The sequence below is a fragment of the Lycorma delicatula genome, chromosome 9 (genome assembly GCF_047948215.1).
Source record: "Lycorma delicatula isolate Av1 chromosome 9, ASM4794821v1, whole genome shotgun sequence".
Classification (NCBI taxonomy): domain Eukaryota; kingdom Metazoa; phylum Arthropoda; class Insecta; order Hemiptera; family Fulgoridae; genus Lycorma; species Lycorma delicatula.
In genome coordinates this window covers 55,781,554-55,805,335 of record NC_134463.1, presented here as the reverse complement: position 1 = coordinate 55,805,335, position 23,782 = coordinate 55,781,554, and the positions used below count along the sequence as shown (strand labels likewise).

At 30.3% G+C, this 23,782-nt stretch overlaps 1 protein-coding gene across 2 annotated transcripts in view; it reads left to right on the top strand.

Annotated features, from left to right (window-relative positions):
* The window catches only part of Smurf (SMAD specific E3 ubiquitin protein ligase), a 157,123-nt gene that overhangs the window by 70,442 nt on the left and 62,899 nt on the right, over window positions 1–23,782 (top strand). For both annotated transcript variants that reach the window (XM_075374744.1, XM_075374746.1), the window contains exon 2: window positions 15,097–15,135. In XM_075374744.1, coding sequence (XP_075230859.1) covers window positions 15,097–15,135 — 39 coding nt within the window. The remainder of the gene's footprint in view (window positions 1–15,096; window positions 15,136–23,782) is intronic.

The window sequence follows — 23,782 nt, the reverse complement described above, 5'->3', positions numbered from 1 at the left end:
GGTCGATTATAAACTCTTTGCGACAGATAGACATAAACGCCTTCGGAAATGTGTGTGTCGTGTCAAAAATTCATGGAAAATATCATTCTGCAACACGATTATGATCGGCCGTGCACATTTCACCCAACCGCCGAGGCTCTTTGTGAAGTTGAAATTTGAGCCTATTCCATACCCTCCGTTCTTGCCGCGATTGGCACACTGTGGTTTTAACTTTCAGGTAATCTACTGTGTTCTCTAGATCATCATCTGTCTTGGAAGGGGCTGTCATAACAGTCAACATCTCCACGATAGATGATGAACTGAAGAACGCAATAGAGATCAAGGAAAAACATCATTCTTCGTTAGCTGAATGTAAACTTGATTATCTTAGGAAGAAATGGGTAGCGCAAACATATCGAGTGAAATGTGGGTTTCACATTCTGGTATTCTACATATGTTAATGATATTCTGTTGTGCCCTCTACATCATCATCTGTCTTGGAAGGGGCTGTCATAACAGTCGACATGTCTCCACGACAGATGATGAAGTGAAGAACGCATTAGAGTTGTGGATCAAGGAAAAACGTCATTCTTCGTTGGCTGAATGAAAACTGGATTATCTTCGGAAGAAATGTGTAGCAAAAACATTTCGAGAGAAATGTGGGTTTCACTTTCTGGTATTCTACAGATGTTAATGGTATTATGTTGTGTTCTCTAGATCATCATCTGTCTTGGAAGGGGCTGTCATAACAGTCAACATCTCCACGATAGATGATGAACTGAAGAACGCAATAGAGATCAAGGAAAAACATCATTCTTCGTTAGCTGAATGAAAACTTGATTATCTTAGGAAGAAATGTGTAGCGCAAACATATCGAGTGAAATGTGGGTTTCACATTCTGGTATTCTACATGTTAATGATATTCTGTTGTGTCCTCTACATCATCATCTGTCTTGGCAAGGGCTGCCATAACAGTCAACATGTCTCCGCGACAGATGATGAAGTGAAGAACGCATTAGAGCTGAGGACCAAGGAAAAACTTCATTCTTCGTTGGCTGAATAAAAACTGCATTATCTTCGGAAGAAATGTGTAGCCCAAACATTTCGAGAGAAATGTGGGTTTCACTTTCTGGTATTCTACAGATGTTAATGGTATTCTGTTGTGTTCTCTAGATCATCATCTGTCTTGGAAGGGGCTGTCATAACAGTCAACATCTCCACGATAGATGATGAACTGAAGAACGCAATAGAGATCAAGGAAAAACATCATTCTTCGTTAGCTGAATGAAAACTTGATTATCTTAGGAAGAAATGTGTAGCGCAAACATATCGAGTGAAATGTGGGTTTCACATTCTGGTATTCTACATGTTAATGATATTCTGTTGTGTCCTCTACATCATCATCTGTCTTGGCAAGGGCTGCCATAACAGTCAACATGTCTCCGCGACAGATGATGAAGTGAAGAACGCATTAGAGCTGAGAATCAAGGAAAAACTTCATTCTTCGTTGGCTGAATAAAAACTGCATTATCTTCGGAAGAAATGTGTAGCCCAAACATTTCGAGAGAAATGTGGGTTTCACTTTCTGGTATTCTACAGATGTTAATGGTATTCTGTTGTGTTCTCTAGATCATCATCTGTCTTGGAAGGGGCTGTCATAACAGTCAACATCTCCACGATAGATGATGAACTGAAGAACGCAATAGAGATCAAGGAAAAACATCATTCTTCGTTAGCTGAATGAAAACTTGATTATCTTAGGAAGAAATGTGTAGCGCAAACATTTCGAATGAAATGTGGGTTTCACATTCTGGTATTCTACATATGTTAATGATATTCTGTTGTGTTCTCTTCTTCATCATCTGTCTTGGAAGGGGCTGTCATATCAGTCAACATGTCTCCAAGACAGATGATGAAGTGAAGAACGCATTAGAGCTGTGGATCAAGAAAAAACGTCATTCTTTGTTGGCTGAATGAAAACTGGATTATCTTCGGAAGAAATGTGTAGCAATAACATTTCGAGTGAAATGTGGGTTTCACTTACTGGTATTCTACAGATGTTAATGGTATTCTGTTGTGTTCTCTTCTTCATCATCTGTCTTGGCAAGGGCTGTCATAACAGTCAACATGTCTCCACGACAGATGATGAAGTGAAGAACGCATTAGAGCTGCTTATCAAGAAAAAACGTCATTCTTTGTTGGTTGAATGAAAACTGGATTATCTTCGGAAGAAATGTGTAGCAAAAACATTTCGAGTGAAATGTGGGTTTCACTTTCTGGTACTCTACAGATGTTAATGGTATTCTGTTGTGTCCTCTAGTTCATCATCTGTCTTGGCAAGGGCTGTCATAACAGTCAACATGTCTCCACGACAGATGATGAAGTGAAGAACGCATTAGAGCTGTGGATCAAGAAAAAACGTCATTCTTCGTTGGCTGAATAAAAACTGGATTATCTTCGGAAGAAATGTGTAACATTTCGAGTGAAATGTGGGTTTCACTTACTGGTATTCTACAGATGTTAATGGTGTTCTGTTGTGTTCTCTTCTTCATCATCTGTCTTGGCAAGGGCTGTCATAACAGTCAACATGTCTCCACGACAGATGATGAAGTGAAGAACGCATTAGAGTTGTGGATCAAGAAAAAACGTCATTCTTTGTTGGCTGAATGAAAACTGGATTATGTTCGGAAGAAATGTGTAGCAATAACATTTCGAGTGAAGTGTGGGTTTCACTTACTGGTATTCTACAGATGTTAATGGTATTCTGTTGTGTTCTCTTCTTCATCATCTGTCTTGGAAGAGGCTGTCATATCAGTCAACATGTCTCCACGACAGATGATGAAGTGAAGAACGCATTAGAGCTGTGGATCAAGAAAAAACGTCATTCTTTGTTGGCTGAATGAAAACTGGATTATCTTCGGAAGAAATGTGTAGCAATAACATTTCGAGTGAAATGTGGGTTTCACTTACTGGTATTCTACAGATGTTAATGGTGTTCTGTTGTGTTCTCTTCTTCATCATCTGTCTTGGCAAGGGCTGTCATAACAGTCAACATGTCTCCACGACAGATGATGAAGTGAAGAACGCATTAGAGTTGTGGATCAAGGAAAAACGTCATTCTTTGTTGGCTGAATGAAAACTGGATTATGTTCGGAAGAAATGTGTAGCAAAAACATTTCGAGTGAAATGTGGGTTTCACTTTCTGGTATTCTACAGATGTTAATAGTATTCTACTGTGTCCTCTTCTTCATCATCTGTCTTGGAAGGGGCTGTCATATCAGTCAACATGTCTCCACGACAGATGATGAAGTGAAGAACGCATTAGAGTTGTGGATCAAGGAAAAACATCATTCTTCATTGGTGGAATGAGACTGGATTACCTTCGGAAGAAATGTGTAGCAGTACTTGATGACGGCATGAAAAAATAAAATTAGGTATTTGTAACAAATGAAATGTATACTTATATTCCATTTCGTTTATCTCTGCTCGTTTACAAGTAATAAGTAACTGCATTGATCTTTTTATTCATAACTTTTAATACTTTGATTATAAAAAAATCAAGTATTATCTATATTTTTCTGACAAATTTGGGTATTTTATAATCGTGCATTATAATAGCATTATCAATACTATTTGGATATAATATATAGAGTGTATCACGAAGTTCTCCCAGGACTTTCATTACCTATTCTATTCGTGAAAATAATGAAAAAGTTCATATAAAAATGTCCTAAAATGCTTCGTTTGCAAGTTACGGCTAGAAAAAGATTTCGCTCGGATTTCAGCTACCCTGGTGAAATGAGATCGTATTGAAATACTTAGGACGTTAATTAAGGAGCAGAATTAGAGATTTCCTATGGTTTTTGACCTGAAAAATCGAGTAAAATAGGTTGCAAAACTGTATCTGCATTAGTTTATGAGGAATTTGGGGTGAAGGCCAATAAATTAAGCTAAAAAAACCCCTGTTTTTTTATGTTTGACGTACAACAACTTTGTTAAATGAGAAATAAACATAAAACAATTTGGTGAATAAAATTAGTTGAATAAAAAAACGAAAAGTTAGAAACGGTGCATTTTACTACATTTGTCTGAAAAATACTCATTTAATGTAATCCACTTTAAACTAAATATATTGTTAATATGTATACTATATTGCTAATTTGTGTAAACTATAATATGTTTTACTGGTTTATTCATTTACTGTACATTATGTTAGCATTTCAAACTGTTAAGGAAATTACGTGGAGTCGAAATAATATTAAGCACATATGAAATTAAATAAAAATCACTAAAGAATTTGTAAAAGGATTCCACCGAATTTTTTTTCTTTTTAAATTTATCAAAGAAATGTGTGTGTGTGTGTGTGTGTGTGTGTGTGTGTGTGTGTGTGCGCGCGCGCGTGTGTGTGTGTGTGTGTGTGTGTGTGTGTGTGTGTGTGTGTGTGTGTGTGTGTGTGTGTGTGTGTGTGTATTGCTTTATGTTTAAAAATGAAGGTTTTGTACAAGAAAAAATCGTAATTTCTCAATAATTTTATGACATAACATGTATAGTCTATTAAATGATTTCTGAAAGCTTGTGGAAAAAATGTAATTTTCAGAAAAATTTAGTGTTTATGGAATTGAGATTTTTAGTTTAATATTATATAAGAAAAAAGCTAAAAAAAGATACATTTTTTTATAAATTTTTTCTTAGAATATTTATTTATTAAGAAAATTTATTTTTATGAAATTATTCTATTAAAATGTTTTTTTTTTTGGAACAGAAAATCTTCAAAGATGATTAAGGATTCAATGATGTATAAGGATATTTGCTTGAAAGGGTTGATAGGGCTGTGTACTTTGTTTTAAAAATTATTGAGCGAACTAGAAATGTTTATCAGGATCTTCGGTACAATAATTGTATCGAAAAACTAGAAAATTCATTTACATATAACCAATTTTTTTTTAAAAAAGCGTTTTTATTAGAAAAAAACGAAGGTTTTATAGAACGAAAATATTTCATTTCTCAGGAAGTTTTTTTTTTAATTTTATGACAAGTTATATTATTAAGTTGTTCGTTTTTTAAATTAATTCAATTAATTTTGTTCAGTTTCAGAATAAATTATTATTTATTCAATATTTTTGATAAAATATTATGGAAGAAATTGATATTTTTTTTTACAAAATTAATGTTTTTAACAAAAAAAAAACTTTTTTCCTACAAATCAACTAATTTTAGTCAGATTTCATAAGAAAGCTACCTATTTTAATGGGTACCATGATTCGACTTCCGGAAAATCTCGACATATCTTCGCTTTTCACATCTCCCAGACCCCAAAACCACCGTCAGTTCAAAAGTTTATATATATATATATATTTTTTTTTTTTTTCACTTTCTGGTGGACACGATAACTGCCGTAATTTTGCGCCAATCATTTTCAATTTGATACATAAAATAACGACCCAAAATCTCGGTCGAGTTCGTTAATGGGAAACGGACCATTGGGGTGGAAATGGAGGGTTTTTTCAAAAAACAAAATACCGCTATAACTTTCTTATTAGGTAAAATATCGAATTCTTTGAAAGTTCCTACTATTCTTTGAGTAAGGGCCTAAGAATTATATAAGTAAAGTTTTTTGATATTGCCAAGCATTGGCCCAGGGGGTGGAAAAAATGTGGTTTCGAAGACAAAGATCATACCTTCTTTAATAGGCATAGTATCGAATCGGTTTAAACTGGTCGTTAGTCCTCTAAACATTACCAAAAATTTTTGTCTGAAGCAATTTTTGATATGACGACTAACCTTTACGGCAAGGGATGGCCAAAAATGTTGCTGGAATTGTAAGATGGGGCTTATCGTATGCTAAACATGTGAAACTTTTTTCACGTACAACCATTGTCGTACTGAGTAAATTTGAAGTTCTTCTTAACTTTTAAGGTGGAAATATTTTTTATCTCTTACTTCATATCTCTTTCCGCGTTCCGGCGTGCCGAAAGGGATTTTTTCTTCTTAAATCAATACAACTTTTACGTTATAATAAATTGTTTAAGACATTTTATTTCGAAACAATCGTTTCGTTCAAGCGTTTTTTTATGAAATATTTTCGAGAATTTTAATTTTTAAAACAAATAATTAAATACAGTTTTTGTAAATAGAAATTTCCGTTTAAAAAAGTCTTCCATAAAAATGTTTTTTTTTTTCATGAAAAATATTTTTATTTTTTTTTATGTATAGTTTTATTTTATTTTAATTTGCTTTTTGATTTTTGATTTTTTACTTATTTCTGTTTCTTATTTATTTTTAATTCGTTTTCCTTGTATAATTTTGGATTAGAATGACTTGATGCTTTTTGAAAAGGAAAAAATAAAACAACGAAAAGTCTGTCTTGTTGCACGGAAATGCGCAAGAATTTTTTCTTTTTTTAAATTTAATTAATAAAATACACGAGGTCATAAGGTTACTATAATTATTTTCTGTTTTATCATGTAAAATCAATTAGGTTAATCGTTAAACAAATGGTTAGTCTCAATGGCGTGAGTGATAGCGTCTCAGTCTTTCATCCTGAGGTCCCGGGTTTGAATCCCTATCAGCCATGCCATTTTCACACGCTACAAAATTGTTATTTCATCTCACCCTCTGAAGCAATATCTAGCGGTGGTCTCTGAGGCTTAAAAAAATGACGGTCACCAGCGTTTAGTTTGGAGAGAAGAAATTGGGAAAGTTAAGGGATATCGTAATAAGATTTTCTTGTTACTATTAATATTAAAAGGTATTATTCTATTTATAACGTTTCGTTTTTTTTTCAGTCTTAGTTGTTGATTTAAGTTTTTTAGAGTCAAGCATCTTTTTGTTGATATGGCTAGACTTTTATTTAACTATTTACTTTACCTCTTGATGGTACTTGAATGTCAAGATCTACTTATCCAAACTTTCCATGTATTATCAAGTGATAAGTGTAAAACTAACCAAGAAAGAAATTTTTTATTTGGAATTAAAGAATGATTTTTTTTTTTTTTGCTTTCACTAATCTGGATGATTTCGAAGTAAATATTCTTGAATCTTTTGTAGATTGTATTAAAATTTGCAGATGTTCAGTTTTTTCGTTTAGTGTGAAATAACTATAACTTTGTAGATTGTACGTAGTTATTATAATGTGTATCTCTATTAATTGTAATAATCTAGTGGCTATATAATATAGTAGTAGTTATGTATAAACTTTTGTGGCTCGAGTATCTCAAAAACTACTAGATCAATTTTATTGAAATTTATATATGCTGTAGTAGTGTTTCTGAAGTTGAGCATGTGAAAATTTGGTTAAGATTGGTTGAATCGTTCTTGAGTTACACTCAATTAAACTTTGAAAAAATTTGAGCGGGGTAAGTTAGAAGCGTGATTCGTTATGATGCCGGAAATTGGAACGTTGACGTTTCTTTATCTGCGATATCGATTGTTAGCAATATTAAATCAAATCGAAAAATTATTAAAACCAAATTAAATCAACGAATAGTAGGTCTTGTAGAAAAAGTAAGTTCTTGCGCAGGAGTTTTATTAAATTATTTTATTTTTATTTTTTTTTCAGTTTGACGGCAGGAAATTATTTCCTTACTTAAAGAAAAATTATTATTCCTTTCGTTGTGAATATTATTATGTGTCCTTTGACACGTACAGAAATGTTAAAAATCACAGTTTTGTTTTTTTTTTAACATTTTTATAATAAATTTCATTAAATGAAATGTCTGAAAAATTATTAAATTTCATTAACAGGGATCGGGTACTTTTATTGATGACATTCATAATCACCAGTTTTTTTGCAACTGCGCCTTTGTGCCAAAAAAGAAGTGTTAAATTTGAGGAAAATACTAGACCAAAAAAGATCAAAGAAAAGTAAATAGATGACAATTTTATTGCCGTAGTTAAACTTTATGAATATCAATTTGGCGCACTCTCTCCCACTATCTTTCGCAAAATCCCATTTTTACTACATTGCAAATTCCCGTTGATTTTTCTGTTATCAGATTTGAATAACTTCAAATTGTCATGAATTTATTCATTGAAGAATAAATTTTAAAATTTTTGTTGAGTCAGTCATATGAATATAGTTTTATTTTATAATTATTATGCTTAAACAATTTTAGAGATTGGTATCTATATAGCAATACAATCGATGACATAATCAGCGAAAATTAATTTGTAGTTTTAAAAAACTTGCTTACACAACTTTGTTAAGGTTCCTTACTGAACGCATTGTTATAGAATGATACTAAATCCGTGTGTTTAAAAATGAATAACGGGGTTTTAAAGTCATGTAATATTTATTAAGTTTTACTTGCATTGATATATTATATATGAAATGAAAGAGCAATTCAAACACTCTTCCCTATAAGTGTTCATCGTGAACACTATTCGGCACCATCCAGCCGATAGGAAAGTTCATCCCATACTTAAATCAGCAAGTCTGGAGTAATTTATGCAGCAGCCGCTTCAGTCCTGTATCTCAAGTTAGTTAGGTCAGCTGGTAACGGTGGCACATACATTTATCCTTTATAAATCCCCAAAGAAAAGAATCGCACGGGGTCATATCGGGCGATCGTGGAGGCTACGGCAAACAAGCCCTGTCATTTGGTTCCCGGCGACCAATCCAGCGTACGGAGAGAAGCTGGATCAGTCAACCAATTTGTTCAACCAACCAATCAATTTCATTCAACGAATCATGTACATTGTTATGCAAGTTAGGAGACGTACCATCTTGTTGCCAAATAAAGTTTTTTGGTTAGTATTGCAGTTGAGGAAATATCCATAGTTGTAGCATATCAAGGTAGTTCAAACCAGATTTCCTAGGACTACGCACAAAAAAACTCTCTTACACGTTCAACATTGTCTTTGGACATAACTCGGTGGTCTCGTACTCTTCCCTTTACAATTAAAGCCAGTGGTTTCAGATTGTTAATATCATTTACGAATGTTATTGTCAATCGAAACGAACGTTGAAAGGTAATTACATATTCGCACTTTGCAAATTCCAAAACAGAGCGCTTTCTGTCGGGGGCGCCATCTTTGCTACTAGCGCTTTCAAGCGGAAGATACAGGAAACGGTTTATGAGCTTGTGAACAGATAAAACTGTTTTGAGTTGCTCTTTCATTTCATGTTTAATTAATCAGTGTACGTAAAAATGAGTAGCTTTAAAACCTGGATATTCATTTTGAAAAACACGGTATAATATCGGCTTAATGAATTAGTGAAATATAACATGACATCATCTCACTTCATCGAATCTTTTTGCTTAAGATCTGGCGCCGAAAGTATTAAGGGATTTGAAGCAGTTGTAACGGTCACGACTAGCCAACCTGGATTATTTCAGTTATTTAAAGACACTTTTAAGTGTTAAAATATGTAATGTGCATACCGTATTTATTTTTTCAGCATAATTTGATCACAGGACGTTATGCACATGTTAAGAGCCCACCTATCAAGATTTTTTTTTATTTAAAGCACTCCTCAGTTAAAATAAGATTCTAACAATTTATAGATTTTTCGGCTTCGCGAAATTGGTTTTTATCGACTGTCATATCGGTTTTCTTAAAATCTTTATAACGATTCTAAATCGTGCAATTAAAAGAAATAGTTTTAATGTTTCCTGAAAATAGTGTAGCCGTTTTTTTAAAGTTACAGGTATATAGTCTCTCTTTTTTCTGTTTAGCCTCCGGAACCACCGTAAGGTATTACTTCAGAGGATGAATGAGGATGATATGTATGAAAGTAATTTAGGTGTAGTCTTGCACATTCTCAGGTCGTACAGTACATAGTAACATACATAAATATTAACCAAACGTATTTATCATCCACTTTTTGTTTTTGGTGTGATAAACAAGAATTTTCTAAATCCACGCTGTAAAAAATATATAACGAACACCCATTGTGTGACATTTTCTTAAAATATTCTCATTGATTTTTTCGTCTTTAAATTTTTAAGATGCTTGCTACAATAATTTTCGTACTATGTTCAAATGACCCTTTCTATTTGTTTTGAAATTATGTGGAATATTCTTGTCATATACGTGTTCTAAGTTGTTTTAATAAAAGAAAATAAAATCTTTTTAATAATCGTGATGTATGAAATGAAAAATTAGAAAAGTTTGAGCACCCTTTATTTTATAATTACGTGAAAAAAACTTTTTCTCTTATTTGACTTTTATGGAGACTTTTCGGAAAAGATAAATTTTTATTCCACATATCGGATTCCTTTTTATAACTTTTAGTATTGTAAGATTTGAAATAATGATTTACAATTTAAATAGCGTATTCAACAAAAAAAAATATATTTTTATATGCGATATTCACAACAACGTATTTATTTCAGATTTTGGTGTTGTTTACTTGTACGAAGTAAAGGAAGTATTGTGATCGCGAAAAATTTCGGTTTTAGGATTTCAATGGAAATATCCATTTTGACCAATCCTGAAATTTTGATTAGTTTCGTCGTGACACCTGCACGTACGTATGTATCTCGCATAACTCAAATACGATAGCGTAGGATGTTGAAATTTTTGATTTAGGACTGTTGTAACATCTAGTTGTGCACCTTCCCTTTTGATTGCAATCGACTGAACTAAACGTTTTTAAAAAAGCCCAAAACCCAAAAAAAACTTGGGATTATGGACTTTTTGTTAACTGCAGTAATAATTTCTGATTGAAGCTTTTAAACTATATATCATAGCTGGTACTATTGTCATTGGTTCCAAAATTATAACCAAATAGAATTTTAATTAACGAAATATTTGGATCTTACAAAGAGAAGGTATATCGGTTCGAATCAGCTTTATCCCCTTTTTTTAATTTAAATATATTGATTTATTAATAATTATTAACCTCTGATTGTAAAAAAAAAAATTACGATAAATAATAATTCAATAATAACAACAAAAAAAAAGATGTGGTAAAATATCAGAAGTTATTAACGAAATAAAATTTTATGTACTTTTCATTTTAAAAAAATGTACGCCTTTTAAACTACATAACAAGGAAGATTTTTTTTAAATACTAGAATATTTGTATTTCTGCACTAACAAAGGTGCATACTACGTACGTTTAGGCAGTATTTAATGGAGTAACTAAAACGTTAACAACAGGAAAAAAACTACTTTGCACAATAATATCCGAATAGGCGTTGACGCCACTTTTACGCACATAAAAACAATTGTCACATTTCTTTGTCTTTTTTATGTTCCTTTTTTTTTTTACTTCCAATCTTTTTCCTTTTACCATTAATGTAACATCACAAATGTGTGTGTCACTCGCTTACAAAGAATTTTTAATTGTTTGTATATGAAAGTCTTAAATAGTGTACCTATAAGAGAATAATATAAACAAAAAAATTAAAATAAAAGTGGGCTATTCAAAGCTCAGTTATTCATATTGCAAATTGCTATTGATATTTCGATTATTTCTCCAGATTATGATTTTGTTGGAAGGGTTCAGGATAAACGTTGCTGAATTATTTGGTTTCACAAACAACATATGATATTGCGCATTGTGTACAAATTTTATTATGAGAATTCGTTTATATTTTTTACAAAGTAGGGATTTGAATAAGTAGTGTATTTATTTTGATAAATAAGTTGTATATAAATTTGTTTACTTATTACAATTTTTTTACTTCTTTATACGAAGTAAAGGAATTATTGTGATCGCGAAAAATTTCGGTTTTCAGATTTCAACGGAAATAGCCATTTTGACCATCCCAAAATTTATTTTGACTAGTTTCGGCGTGACATTTGTACGTACGTATGTTATCACATAACTCAAAAATGATTAGCCTAAGGATGTTAAAATTTTGGATTTAGGACTGTTGTAACATCTAGTTGTGTATCTCCCTTTTTGATTGCAAACAAATGGACCAAAATTGTCCCCAAAAAAGCCCAAAATCCAAAATATTTGGGTTTTAGACTTTTTCTTAAGTGCAGTAATAAGCCCTCATTGAGATCTTTTCAACGATATATCATAAGTGGTACTTATTTTCATTGAGTTATAGCCAAATAAAATTTTAATTAATGAAATATTTGCATCTTACAAGGGTAAGGCACATGGGTTCAATCAGACTTCATCTCCATTTTTTTACCTTTTTTTTTTTAATTTAAATATATTGATGTATTAATAATTAATTATTAATCTCTGGTTATAAAAATGTTTACAATAACTAAATAATTCAATAACAATAAAAATAAAAAATGAAAAATATCAGAAGTTATTAATGAAATAAATGTTATGTACTTTTCATTTTAAAAAAATGTATGTATGTAATTTAATAGGCGTACAAGGAAGTCATGTGGTTCCACATCAGATTTTTAAAACCTTTCAATATATTGGCATGGCAGAGTTGAGTATCTTTGGAAGGAACTTTTTTTTTTTAGAAAAAATTAATCAAAATCGTGGTTAAAACTTTTAAAATACACAAATAGGTGTCAGCTTTCTTGGTCATCGAAAGAAGAATTTTCTGCTCCTATCATCTGTTAATAATAATAAAACTACTGCTGAAATTTTATTACTGTTGAGGTACAGCGTGTACAGAAAGACTATCCGTGTTTAAAGTTATTTAATCTTTTAATTTTGATAGTTTTTCCTTAAAAAGTGTCAAAATATTAGCATCTTCGTTACGCGGCACACATCCAATCGATATAAGAATTTGTCCCGTACATCAACCGGTATGTCTGGAATAATGGAAGCGACAGCTGCTTCAGTCCTGTGCCTCAAATCGAGTAGAACAGTTGGTAGCGGAGGCACTTACAGAAGATCCTTTATAAAATCCCAAACGAAAAAATCACATGAGGTCAGGTTGGATGATCTTGGAGGCCACCGCAAACTCGATTGTCATCGAGACCATACAGACCGATTTTAGCGGTCGGGTGAAACGTCATTCAGCCGATCCTGTACGCAATTATGCCTGTAGGAAATTAGCCGTAGGATATTGAAATTTTGGATTTAAGACTGTTATAACATCTAGTTGTGCACCTCCTCTTTTGATTGCAATCGACTGAACCAAAAGTGTCCAAAAAAAGCCCAAAATCAAAAAAAGTTGGATTTTGGACTTTTTGTTAATTACAGTAATAAGCTCTCATTTTGAGAGATTTTCAACGATATATCAAAAAGTGGTACTTATTTTCATTGATTCTAAAGTTATAGCCAACTAAAATTTTAATTAATGAAATATTTGGATCTTACAAGTGGAAGGCACATCGGTTCGAATTCGACTTGATTTCCTTCTTTTTTTAATTTAAATATTGATTTATTAATAATTATTAACCTGATTGTAAAAAAAATTTACAGTAAATAATTTCATTAATAACAATAAATAAATTTAAAAATATGAAAAAATCAGAAATTATTAGTGAAATAAAATTTTATGTATTTTTAAAAATGTGTATTTGTAATTTATAGGCGTACAAGGAAGTCATGTAGTGCCCATATCAGATTTTTTTTTTTTATAAAAAATAATGTCTTCCGAGGACTTAGATTGTGAAAATATTCAATCGAGATTATTAAATAATCTGACAACACAGTTGTAGGACTTTACTCTCACGCGACTAAAGCCGCATTCCAAAATATTTTTTTCAAATATTGTTATTTTTTAATTGTTAACAAATGTGCCTAAGAAAAATATGACCTTTATAGGCAAAATCTCGAGATACTAAGGGTGACCTTGCCCTACAGCCTCACCCTCTCCCTCTTGACCTTTTAAGTTGAAAATTTATTGCCATTAATGCTCCATATATAGAAGTAATATGACCAAGTTTGGTCAAAATCGGTTCTGTATTTCTAGAAGTATAAGGTGATTATAGGCCAACACCTAACACACACGTAAATACGAACATTAACATCCGGAAAATTTCCATCCGGTTTTTTGGGATCCAAGATCCGGTGAAAACCGCATATGCCCAAATTGGACCATTATAATGCTTGCCCTTTTATAGCTCTTCTATAGATAGCGTTATCTAGACGGGAAAGTCAAATGAAAACACCCAGTAAAAAAACAAGGATCGATAAAAATAAATTTCTATTTTAAAATAATTTTTTTAAATTTTGTATTTTTTTTTAAATTGCCTAACGCAGATACAAGCATTCCGGATAGTTGGAAATGAGGAAAATCGTATTTCTGATAATCGGTGCCTCACTGTATTGAAAGTGTATCCAGCATGGGATAAGTGAACAAGATTAACTCTGAGAATTATATTATCCTTTAATACCGATACGTTTGCGCTATATTAAATGATTTCCAGTACAATAAAGCATTCGAGTCGGACGCTGAATTCTGTTATAAAGCTCGCTTTTAATGCAGTATTTCAAACCGACCACGTAACTCGTGATTGACTTCTACATATATCTCTGTTAATAGATAACCGTTTCCTAAAAAGATTGTTTTTATTTTTTTTTTTTTTATGTTTGACCAGGAAATTTTAAAGTTGTTACAATATAATTAAGCTAACATTAAAAAAAAAAATTAGGGCTTATGAAGAAAAAAAGTATGGTTACTGATCGATTAAAACATTTTAATATATTAATAAATTAAAACTTGTAAAAGTATTTTCATGATTTACGTAAATAATTTATTCTTTTGATAATGCGAAAGATTCGTCTGTTTTCATGTTGATAGATGATTTCTACCTAGTTTCTGTGTTTTATTCGTTACTGCTGACACCCACTTACTGCACGCGATGTAATGCTTTTTTTTGTTCATTTCTATTTGTATACAAGTTTAGTTCCAATAATATTAAAAATTACAGTTTATTCGACCGTGGGAAATAGCTTTTAACTGTTATCTGATTATTTTTTTATATAAACGTCTTGCTATTGTTATTCACTGAAAAATTCATCTATTCATTTTAATAAAAATTTGAATATTATATAAATAATTTATAAATATTTATTTATAATTTATGCTGTTTTGACCACGGTTGATTAATTTTATTTTTTATTTTCTCAGTCTTGAATTTATGTTATTTGTAATGGTTGTATTGTTTTTTTTTTTTTTTTTTTTTACAGCATAATTTATACGTTCATTATTTATTTATAAATTTATATCAAACTTAAAATTTTTTTTTTATATTTTCTTTTATTTTTATTTATTTTTTTTTTTTTTGTTTCAGTACTATGCGCTCGAAATTTAGCTAGGAAAGAACTATTTCGTGAGTATACAATTTTTCATTTTAATAATCTTATTTTTTATTTTATGTATCTCATTTAAATATTTCTCCCTATTCGCCCACTTCTTTTATCTAAATATTTTCAGTGGTCTTCCTTAAGAGTCAGTCCATTCAAATAACAATTTCTTGAGGTGGTGGTTTGATAATTTATTAAAATATTATTCTCCTTCATTTTTGCAGAGCCATAATTTTTTTTTGGTACCTTACAAATTTTGTAAATTCAAAGATTCGTAGAAATGTAAACATCTTCATATTTTGTTTGTTTTATCAGGATGGCATTAAAAGAAATTTGTTTCAATTTTTTATTTATAATAAAGTTTAAAGTCATTCTTCAGAAATGTTTGTTTTTAAGTTGAATTTTTGTTTTATAAAGATCTGCGAGATAATTTTTTTATAAAAACTTACCAAATACTTGTACTTACATGTAAAAAGAAATATTAAGGAGAACCACAGAGAACAATGTGGAGCAGGAGAATGCTAAAATGCGATTAAATATAGGGAAAAGAACTGGCTAGGACATTGTATGAGTAGGTGTTTATTAGTGTAGAAGGCTTGGTGAATGGAAGGAAAGGAAGAGATTTCAAATGATGGATGGGGTTATGGGAAAGGGAAAAATAAGCGGAAAAAATAATTAATAAGGATAGAACAAGGTGGAGATTAGGCCGTGACAGGACCTGCCCTAACAGCAGAACACTATGAATGAATATGTGAATTTACGACCTTTGATTCCTTAAAAACAAGGTTTTCAAGTATTAGATGTTTGTGAAATCATTATTTTTTTGTGAAAATTTTAATGGTGGGCAGAAAAATTAAAAATTTGAACTGTTTTGGCCTCTTGTAGCATAGTATTGTGCAGTATTATGCCCAAAAAAATGTCAAGATATGACTAAGGAAAACATAAAAATATGTGCAGTTACACCATTCATCTGTTGTGATTCCTATGCGTTGAATGTACTCTATTGTATCAATTAATATATTTTTCAATACCTATAACTATTGAACTAAACAAAAGAAGAAAAGAGAAAGTAAGGCCTTTTAAACAGAGCTTAGTTGTATGTTTCTTTCTTTCAAATCATTAACTCAATAATCTGTATCTTAAAATATAGAAACATAATTGTTTTTGGTCCCGTTTTGCTGTATTAATTAAATAAAAAATACCTTAGTTCTGTATAAAAATTAATATAACATTTTATTAAAAAAAATGTCAGGGAAACCTTTAGTTTCAATTAGAGTTAACAGTTGTAATTTTGTATATTTTCATTTACTCGTACAGAATGAATTTCTTCTGTTTTCAAACTACAAAAACGGGCTAGTTTTCTGTTTCATTATTATTGTGAAATTTTTGTTTTCAGTTTTAATTTGTGTTCATCTTAAGATATTTACAAAATTTTGGGTTAATTAAGTGACAAACAAAAAATACATATTTTTTTAAATAAAAAAAAAAATTATTTTAGGAAGAAAATAAAAATAAGTTTAGTTAGTTTTGGGGAATTCGATAAAAAACACCATTATAAAAATATTATATTAAAAAATAAAAACTTTTTGATTTTTTGAAAAATATTGTTTTATTATAATGAAAACACTATAGTAAAATTACAAATAAGTTAAACAATTTACTTATAATAGGCAGACGCTTGGCTCGAGCCAAACGTTTATGGAAATGTTTGTAAATAAAAATTCTGTTTTTATCTGAAAAGATTTTACTCTACAATTAAACTTACAATCTAGATTAGTCAGGAAAAATGTTAAACTCCTATTAAAAATTTTCTGTTAAGATGCTTGTGTAAGAAATAGCATTAATATACAAGACCACTGCAGAATTTTCACTCCTTAGCTCTACTGACAAAGTTATTGTACGCAAATAAAATCAAGCTTTAATAATACCGAGATTAAAATCAAAGTAGGTGTCTTTGAGATAATAGATACATAGAGAAAATACAGAATATAATAAAAACAAAATCCAGCAACTTGACAGACAAATAAAGAAGACCATCCATCCTTGCTTTTGTACTATTACAATTACCATTCAGGAAGAAGGGATTAAGGAAAGGGGAAGATGGAGGAGAATCAATTTACAGATTGACTGCTTCTGGGGATAACTACTGTCTCAACCAGAACTATCCAGGAACAGTAATTATTATAAATCAGAAGTCAGACGGCTACTAGAAATTCTAATCATTAATATTAGAAGCATAACTGGAATATAAATAAATTCAGTCATTCATAGAATTCATGACAAATTGGTATTGTAAATTTCATAATAGAAACCTCTAATGCTCATCAAGCTGCTTAAAATTCAGTCACTCAGTCGACTGACACATTCACTCACTAGTAGAAAATATGATTAATCACACTTCTCCATTTATTTTTACAAAATTGATTAATTTCTTTCTAATTCCCTAATGTTTAATTTTACTGGAATAGTTTTAATTATTTATTCCAAAAAAAATTTTATTCCATGAAAGATAAAAAGATTTTCTATTTAAACTTGACTGCACATCAAATATAAAGTCCATAAACTTTAAACCTTTATCACAGATTTATGGATAAAATAGTTTAAATGTTTAGATTTTGAAAATATTGCTTGTTTTAGATCTGAGAACTGTTTCATAATAAGCTTTTATCATTCAAATAGTGTACAAGGAAAAAAGTAATAGTTTATTCTTAGGAAACGTCACCTTAAACAAGCATTTAACTCGTAAAGTAAAAATAAGCGCGTAAAATCATATTAAATACCCACACCAGTAGGTTTATTTGAGAAAAGACTGTCCAGATGCAAAGTCGAGATCGAAATGTTATGTTTTATATTTATAAAACTAACATTTTGAAAAAGAAAATGTCAAATTGAGTTTTGAATTTACTTAATGTAAATTATTTAACTGTAACTGGATGCATTTGAATAGATATAACAGTAATGCTAGTGCCAGCCTGTTATTAATAATAATAATTATTATTAAATGCTATTTAAAAACAACATTGTTGTATACTTGTTGAATTAATTTATGCTCTGTATGTATATATGTCATGGTCACATTACATGTCACAATTTAAATACTTAGGTCCATAGTTTACTGCTGCTGCCCCCTCATCATTAGATTGACAGTAATTATTTCTCTGTCACATTCTTTAAAATAAAACCTCTTTGTAGCAGCTTGCTAAAGTGATGTTCATCAATAAATGACTGGACCACCTAATAGAGTAAAAAAACAGAACACATCAATTCATTAATGTATTTTTGGTCCTTACATCAACTTCAGTTTTGATTTTTAATTATCATTATTAATACAGTAGTAGGAGTAATTAAACAAAAATAATGTAAAATTAAACAAACAAAAAAAATTAAAAAGTAATAAATAAATAATAGTTTCTTTAATTGCTTCTGTATTTGATCACTGCTTATATGATCTTGTTGATTTTATATCTACAGTAAATTCCTTTTGTAACAAATTTGATAAGACCTGGTATTTGTACTTTATAAAGAAATTGAAAAAAAAGAATGTTTTACACAAAATTTATAGCATTAAAAAAGATTTTTTTTAACATTTTTGTACAAAAAATCACTAGATTATATTTTAATTACCTTCATTTATCTATTGTACTTTTCTCAATCATTAAATTATTATTAAACAAGGTGAAGTAACTTGTAATTTTTTATCACTTACCTTTTGATCAGTAATAATCTTTTTTAATCGCATGTTCTTTAAAGGGACTAACAATTTCTTTTGTTACAGTTAAATTTTTGTTACGAAGAGCTCTATTTTAGACTGTTTAGTATATATACATATAAAATTAAATAAATGAACCCATTGAAGCAGTAAAATGAGTACTGGATGAAACTGTAAACTATCCGAATGGATGTTTTGATGCTTTTTCCACCATCCACCTCATTTACTTAACCTTGATCTTTGCTTTTACATTAACACTTTTGTGGGTATCTTGTATAAACCTGCTTGAACCTTCATGGTTTAGGGTGCCATTGCAGCTTTGACATTGTCTAATAGGACAGCCTACCTGTGGACTTGCTTGTGAATTCTTATTTTCAGTCAGGCTGCACAGTAAGCCTAATAAGTGATGTACCTATTAAATAAATCAGGACCTTCTGTACTCTGAAAAAAGAGCATTAAAATACAAGGGATATTATTTGCCTAATTCATTCTTTACTTTTTTAATGAATAATGTGTTTTTTCCCATAGATATATGTACATACCTCTATCAGAATTTTAAAAATTAGTTTCATGAAACTAGTTTACCAAACTTTTCCACATAAGAGTATTACTTACAGAGTAAATACAGCTTATTTAAATTTAAATTTTTACTTTCATGTTACATGTAATTTTTTGAATTCATGTTACTTATAAAAGAAGTGATGGTGAAAGATTCCACTCAAAACATGTCATTCATCAGAAAAGCACAGAATGAATCGAAAAAATTAGAATATTTTCCTTGTATTTTACTGCTTGGGGAATTCATTAATTTGAATACATTTTTTTAAATAAAAAATGCACATTTATAACAAAATATTTGAAAATATTTTCACAAAGAATATTTTGTTAATTATTTTTGAAAAATAATTTTCATAAAATTATGGCTAGGTGTAAGTTGTCATTTCACCTAGTTAATTAAAACTAACTGTTTTTTTTTTATAACTAATGTTAAAGAAATATATTTAACATGAAGATATTTAACATTATTTGTTTACAATAAAAGTTTTTTAATATATAAATGTATGTTACCTAATTATCCCACACCTGAATTAATAGCCTCTTGTCTATTATAATTCAGTTAATGCATTTCAAACCCTCGTTTGATATAAGCTATATGTTGGGTAAAGTTAACAAAAAACACACAGCTTGTATTTGCCAAAAGAAATTGGACTTTAATTATGTAAAACAACTGAACTTATGTTACAGCATAACCTTAAATGAAATGAAATTAGGAAATAAACATAACTTAATTTTACATAAGAAATATCAGCTGAAATCAGCATATGAATAATGATATTAAATGAGAAAATACATGAATATACATTTTCAAATACACATTTTGAAAATCTACAATTTAACGAAGCCTGAAAACAAGAGAACATAAAACACCATATTTACAATTATATACTTAGAAAAACCATAACATCAATAAACATAGCATGACTGGAAAACTATTGCATTACTGACATATGCTGTAATATTGAAAAATTAGCAATGAACAAATGTCATTAGCTTAGAAAAATAAATTACAGTAAATCTTAATTATTGGCACTGGCCTTTCCTGATTTATGAACAACAAACGTATTAAATAATTAAAACATGTAATTCTAGTTTAGTATAGAAAAAAGGCCACAATAATATTCTAGTACAAAAAGAGTTAATTACAATAATAAAATTGAAATAAATAAACATATAAATAGAGTTCATTTAGTAGTAAGCTTTCTTGAAAATATAAAATTACAAAGAAGTCCTAAAACATAACTGCACATCAGGAGTAACTTGCTTTAGGTTAATTTAAGAGAAGTATTATGAATACAGTTCATGAGTAGAAAAGAATTAATCTCGGCGATTAACAAGTTACAAAATTAAATGATAGAGTTAATTACAATAACAACAAATTGAAATAATTAAGCACATAAAATAGGTTGCAGCTGAACAATGACACAACCTTATATAAGTCACATGTCGTGACTGCACTTAAGTGAATAAATGGTTTTTAAACCAAACTTGAGATTGAAAATGCATAAGGTACGATGAACTGAATGTTCCACAAATTTTAATGAAAAAATAACTGTTTAACATAATAAATAATGAAAATTGAGCTTGCCTGTAGCTCACAAATATTAGTAAGAGACGAACTCGTGAATGAAGGTGAATGAATACATACAGTAATCCTGGGCGTAGTCCGCAGTGGTGTATCAGGAATGCAGGGGTGAGACGTGGTTTGAGGTTGAGCAGGACGTGGCGTCTCAAAAATGTAGCAACAAGTTTGGAGAGATTCTGCATAGATGAAATGTAATCAGCAGCTCGAGAAGATTTGGCGTCGATAGAATTGGCATGTAGAACACTTTCCACAGAGACGTAATATAGTGAATTTGAAGAATAACTTAACAAAGAAACGAGGCTGGACGAACATAGAAAACTGTGAAATCACGAAAAACTGACGAGTAGAACTAGAGAATATTTTGACAGAGAAATACCGCAACGTTTATGAAGACAAAGAAAGTATTAACATTATACGAGCGAAAGAGAACATCGAAGCCTGGTCCTCAAAGTCTGGAGAACCAGGATCCGCACAGCGTGAAAGTCAGGACTAGAATAACCAAAGCTGGCGTGGTGAGAGGTAGGGGAAGCGAACAAAGCAATGGACAGAAGAGTGTGTGTGTGTGTGTGTTGACAACAAGAGTAGTGGTGTCTAAGTGTTAGTATTAGAACGATTAGAGAAAACGTGTGGAATTCGGGAACGAAGACTTAACAAAAATAATTTACAAGCAAGCAGACCACTAAAGAATTACGTAAGACAGATAAAATAAATTTCTGAATACTCAAGTTGAAGAAATGACATCAGGGCAAACAAAGAGAAATAAACTTCTAGGAACTATGACAATATTGAAATTGGTTGAGAATAAAAAACACTAAGCCTAATATATATATTAAGACTAAACAGTAATAAATAATGCGAGATATGAAATACGTTGACACCAATATGATGATGCAATCAGCAAGTCAAACTGGAGACTGAGAGAAATTGATATCGAAAAGAAACCCAAACAACCTATTTAAAAATACACGTAGATAAGCCTTACAAAAATGCAAAATAAATTACCAAGCTTGTAAACTATAAGACTCGACCATAACCTTGAATTCATTGGAATAAAAACAACTTTAGGCTTAGCGTAAACACTATAGATTCAGAATCTCAGATATTCAAAATATTTCTGTTCACAGTAACTGCAGCACGCATGTTAATTTCTTTACAATTGCTTGTTCTAAATAGTGGAGCTCTTGCTTGCAAACCTAAGTTGTTCAACTTATGATTCAAGTTAACTATGTCAAGTTTGTACAATTGATAATAGGTTTGATTTCACTTAAGTATGAAAAAATGATTCTATCAAGAACATTGTAGTTTAAGATAATATTTCTATTTATCGTATCATTACAATGAGCATTCATGCGTAAGTTAAACCTGCTTTCATGGTGTATTTGGTAGTTACATAAAACTATAAAAAAATGTGCAATAAATAATTAATTATTTACTTACATAATATGGTAACTTATCAGTAAACATATTGATATTTTAAGCCAGAATGAGAGCCATACTTCTGATGATAGATTAACTTAACACTTATTCTTGAATAATCTTTTATGTTAAGTGCCATAACAATAATGGTCACAGATGACTCCACGTGAATAGCAAGCCACTTTTGAAATAATTGTAATTTTCAAAATTTTTAAGCTTCCCATACCAAGGTTTACTAAAGAAAAGTGAGGAATGGAATGGTTCCCCACTGCTTTTTCACAGAGCTGAATATGCTTATTTAATGATATTGGATTTCTATTATAAGGGAAATAATAATTGTCAGCCCGATAGGAAATAAGAACATTTTTTAAAGAAATGGAAAACTGTCTACTGGAATAATTTTTTTTCAGTATTAGGTTGTTACTTTTCTACATTATCTTGTTAAAAAGTTTTGTGTGTACCTTATAATGTAAACTCATACCTTTACAATCAGAACAAGACTGAAACAAGAGCCAAAATAAATGGTACATTTATTTCAGTGCTGACAGCACTGGGAAGATTTGTTGTACGAATAGATAATATTAGTTGATGCACACTACCCTTAAGCTTGCTTTCAGTCTTGTTTCCAATTTATATAAATTTGGAGATGAAAAAATCTTTGATTAGGTAGGATGTGAAATTCTTTAAATCTATATTATAACTTTTAATCCCCAACTTCACAACATTTGATTACATACTTTTAAAAAAGTTGTAATGATTTTTGTTAGTCTATTTATGGCTATTAGTTACATTTCGCTTTTGTAAAATTTAACTTTTATGGTAGTTTCTGGTACTTAATCTGTAGGGAAAACAGGAATTAATTGTAATTGTTGATAAGGGATTTTTGTTATGCTTTGTATTTACCCGTAGATTTATTATTTTTTTTACTTGTAAAACTGGTGTGTACCTTATTAATAAAATATATGCCTAATTAATAATAGGTATGCATAATGCATGCTTTCACACAAAAAAATTTGCGTTAATTTTTTGGCTCAGTGAAGAAGGTATATTAGAAAACCACTTCTTTCATCACTCTGATTAGCGTGCCTGTCTTGGGATGCTTGTTATTCTTAACAATGGTTGTCATCTTTGGAAGTAACATTATCTTGTAACAGGTTGGCTACAACTGTTGTGTTTTAGTACTAAACATAATACATATTCATTCAACTTAATAATTGAATATATTTTAAAAATTAAAGGTAATGTGTGGTGTTTATTAATTCAACTGCCGTGCTGTGTACTTAGTAAAATAAAAAATTGTACACAATTTAGATAAAGATTTATTTTATTTTTATTATTGTTAACTTTATTATTTGTATTTTCAAAACAACTCAAACTGTTAGTGTACTGTAAACTGATTATATTG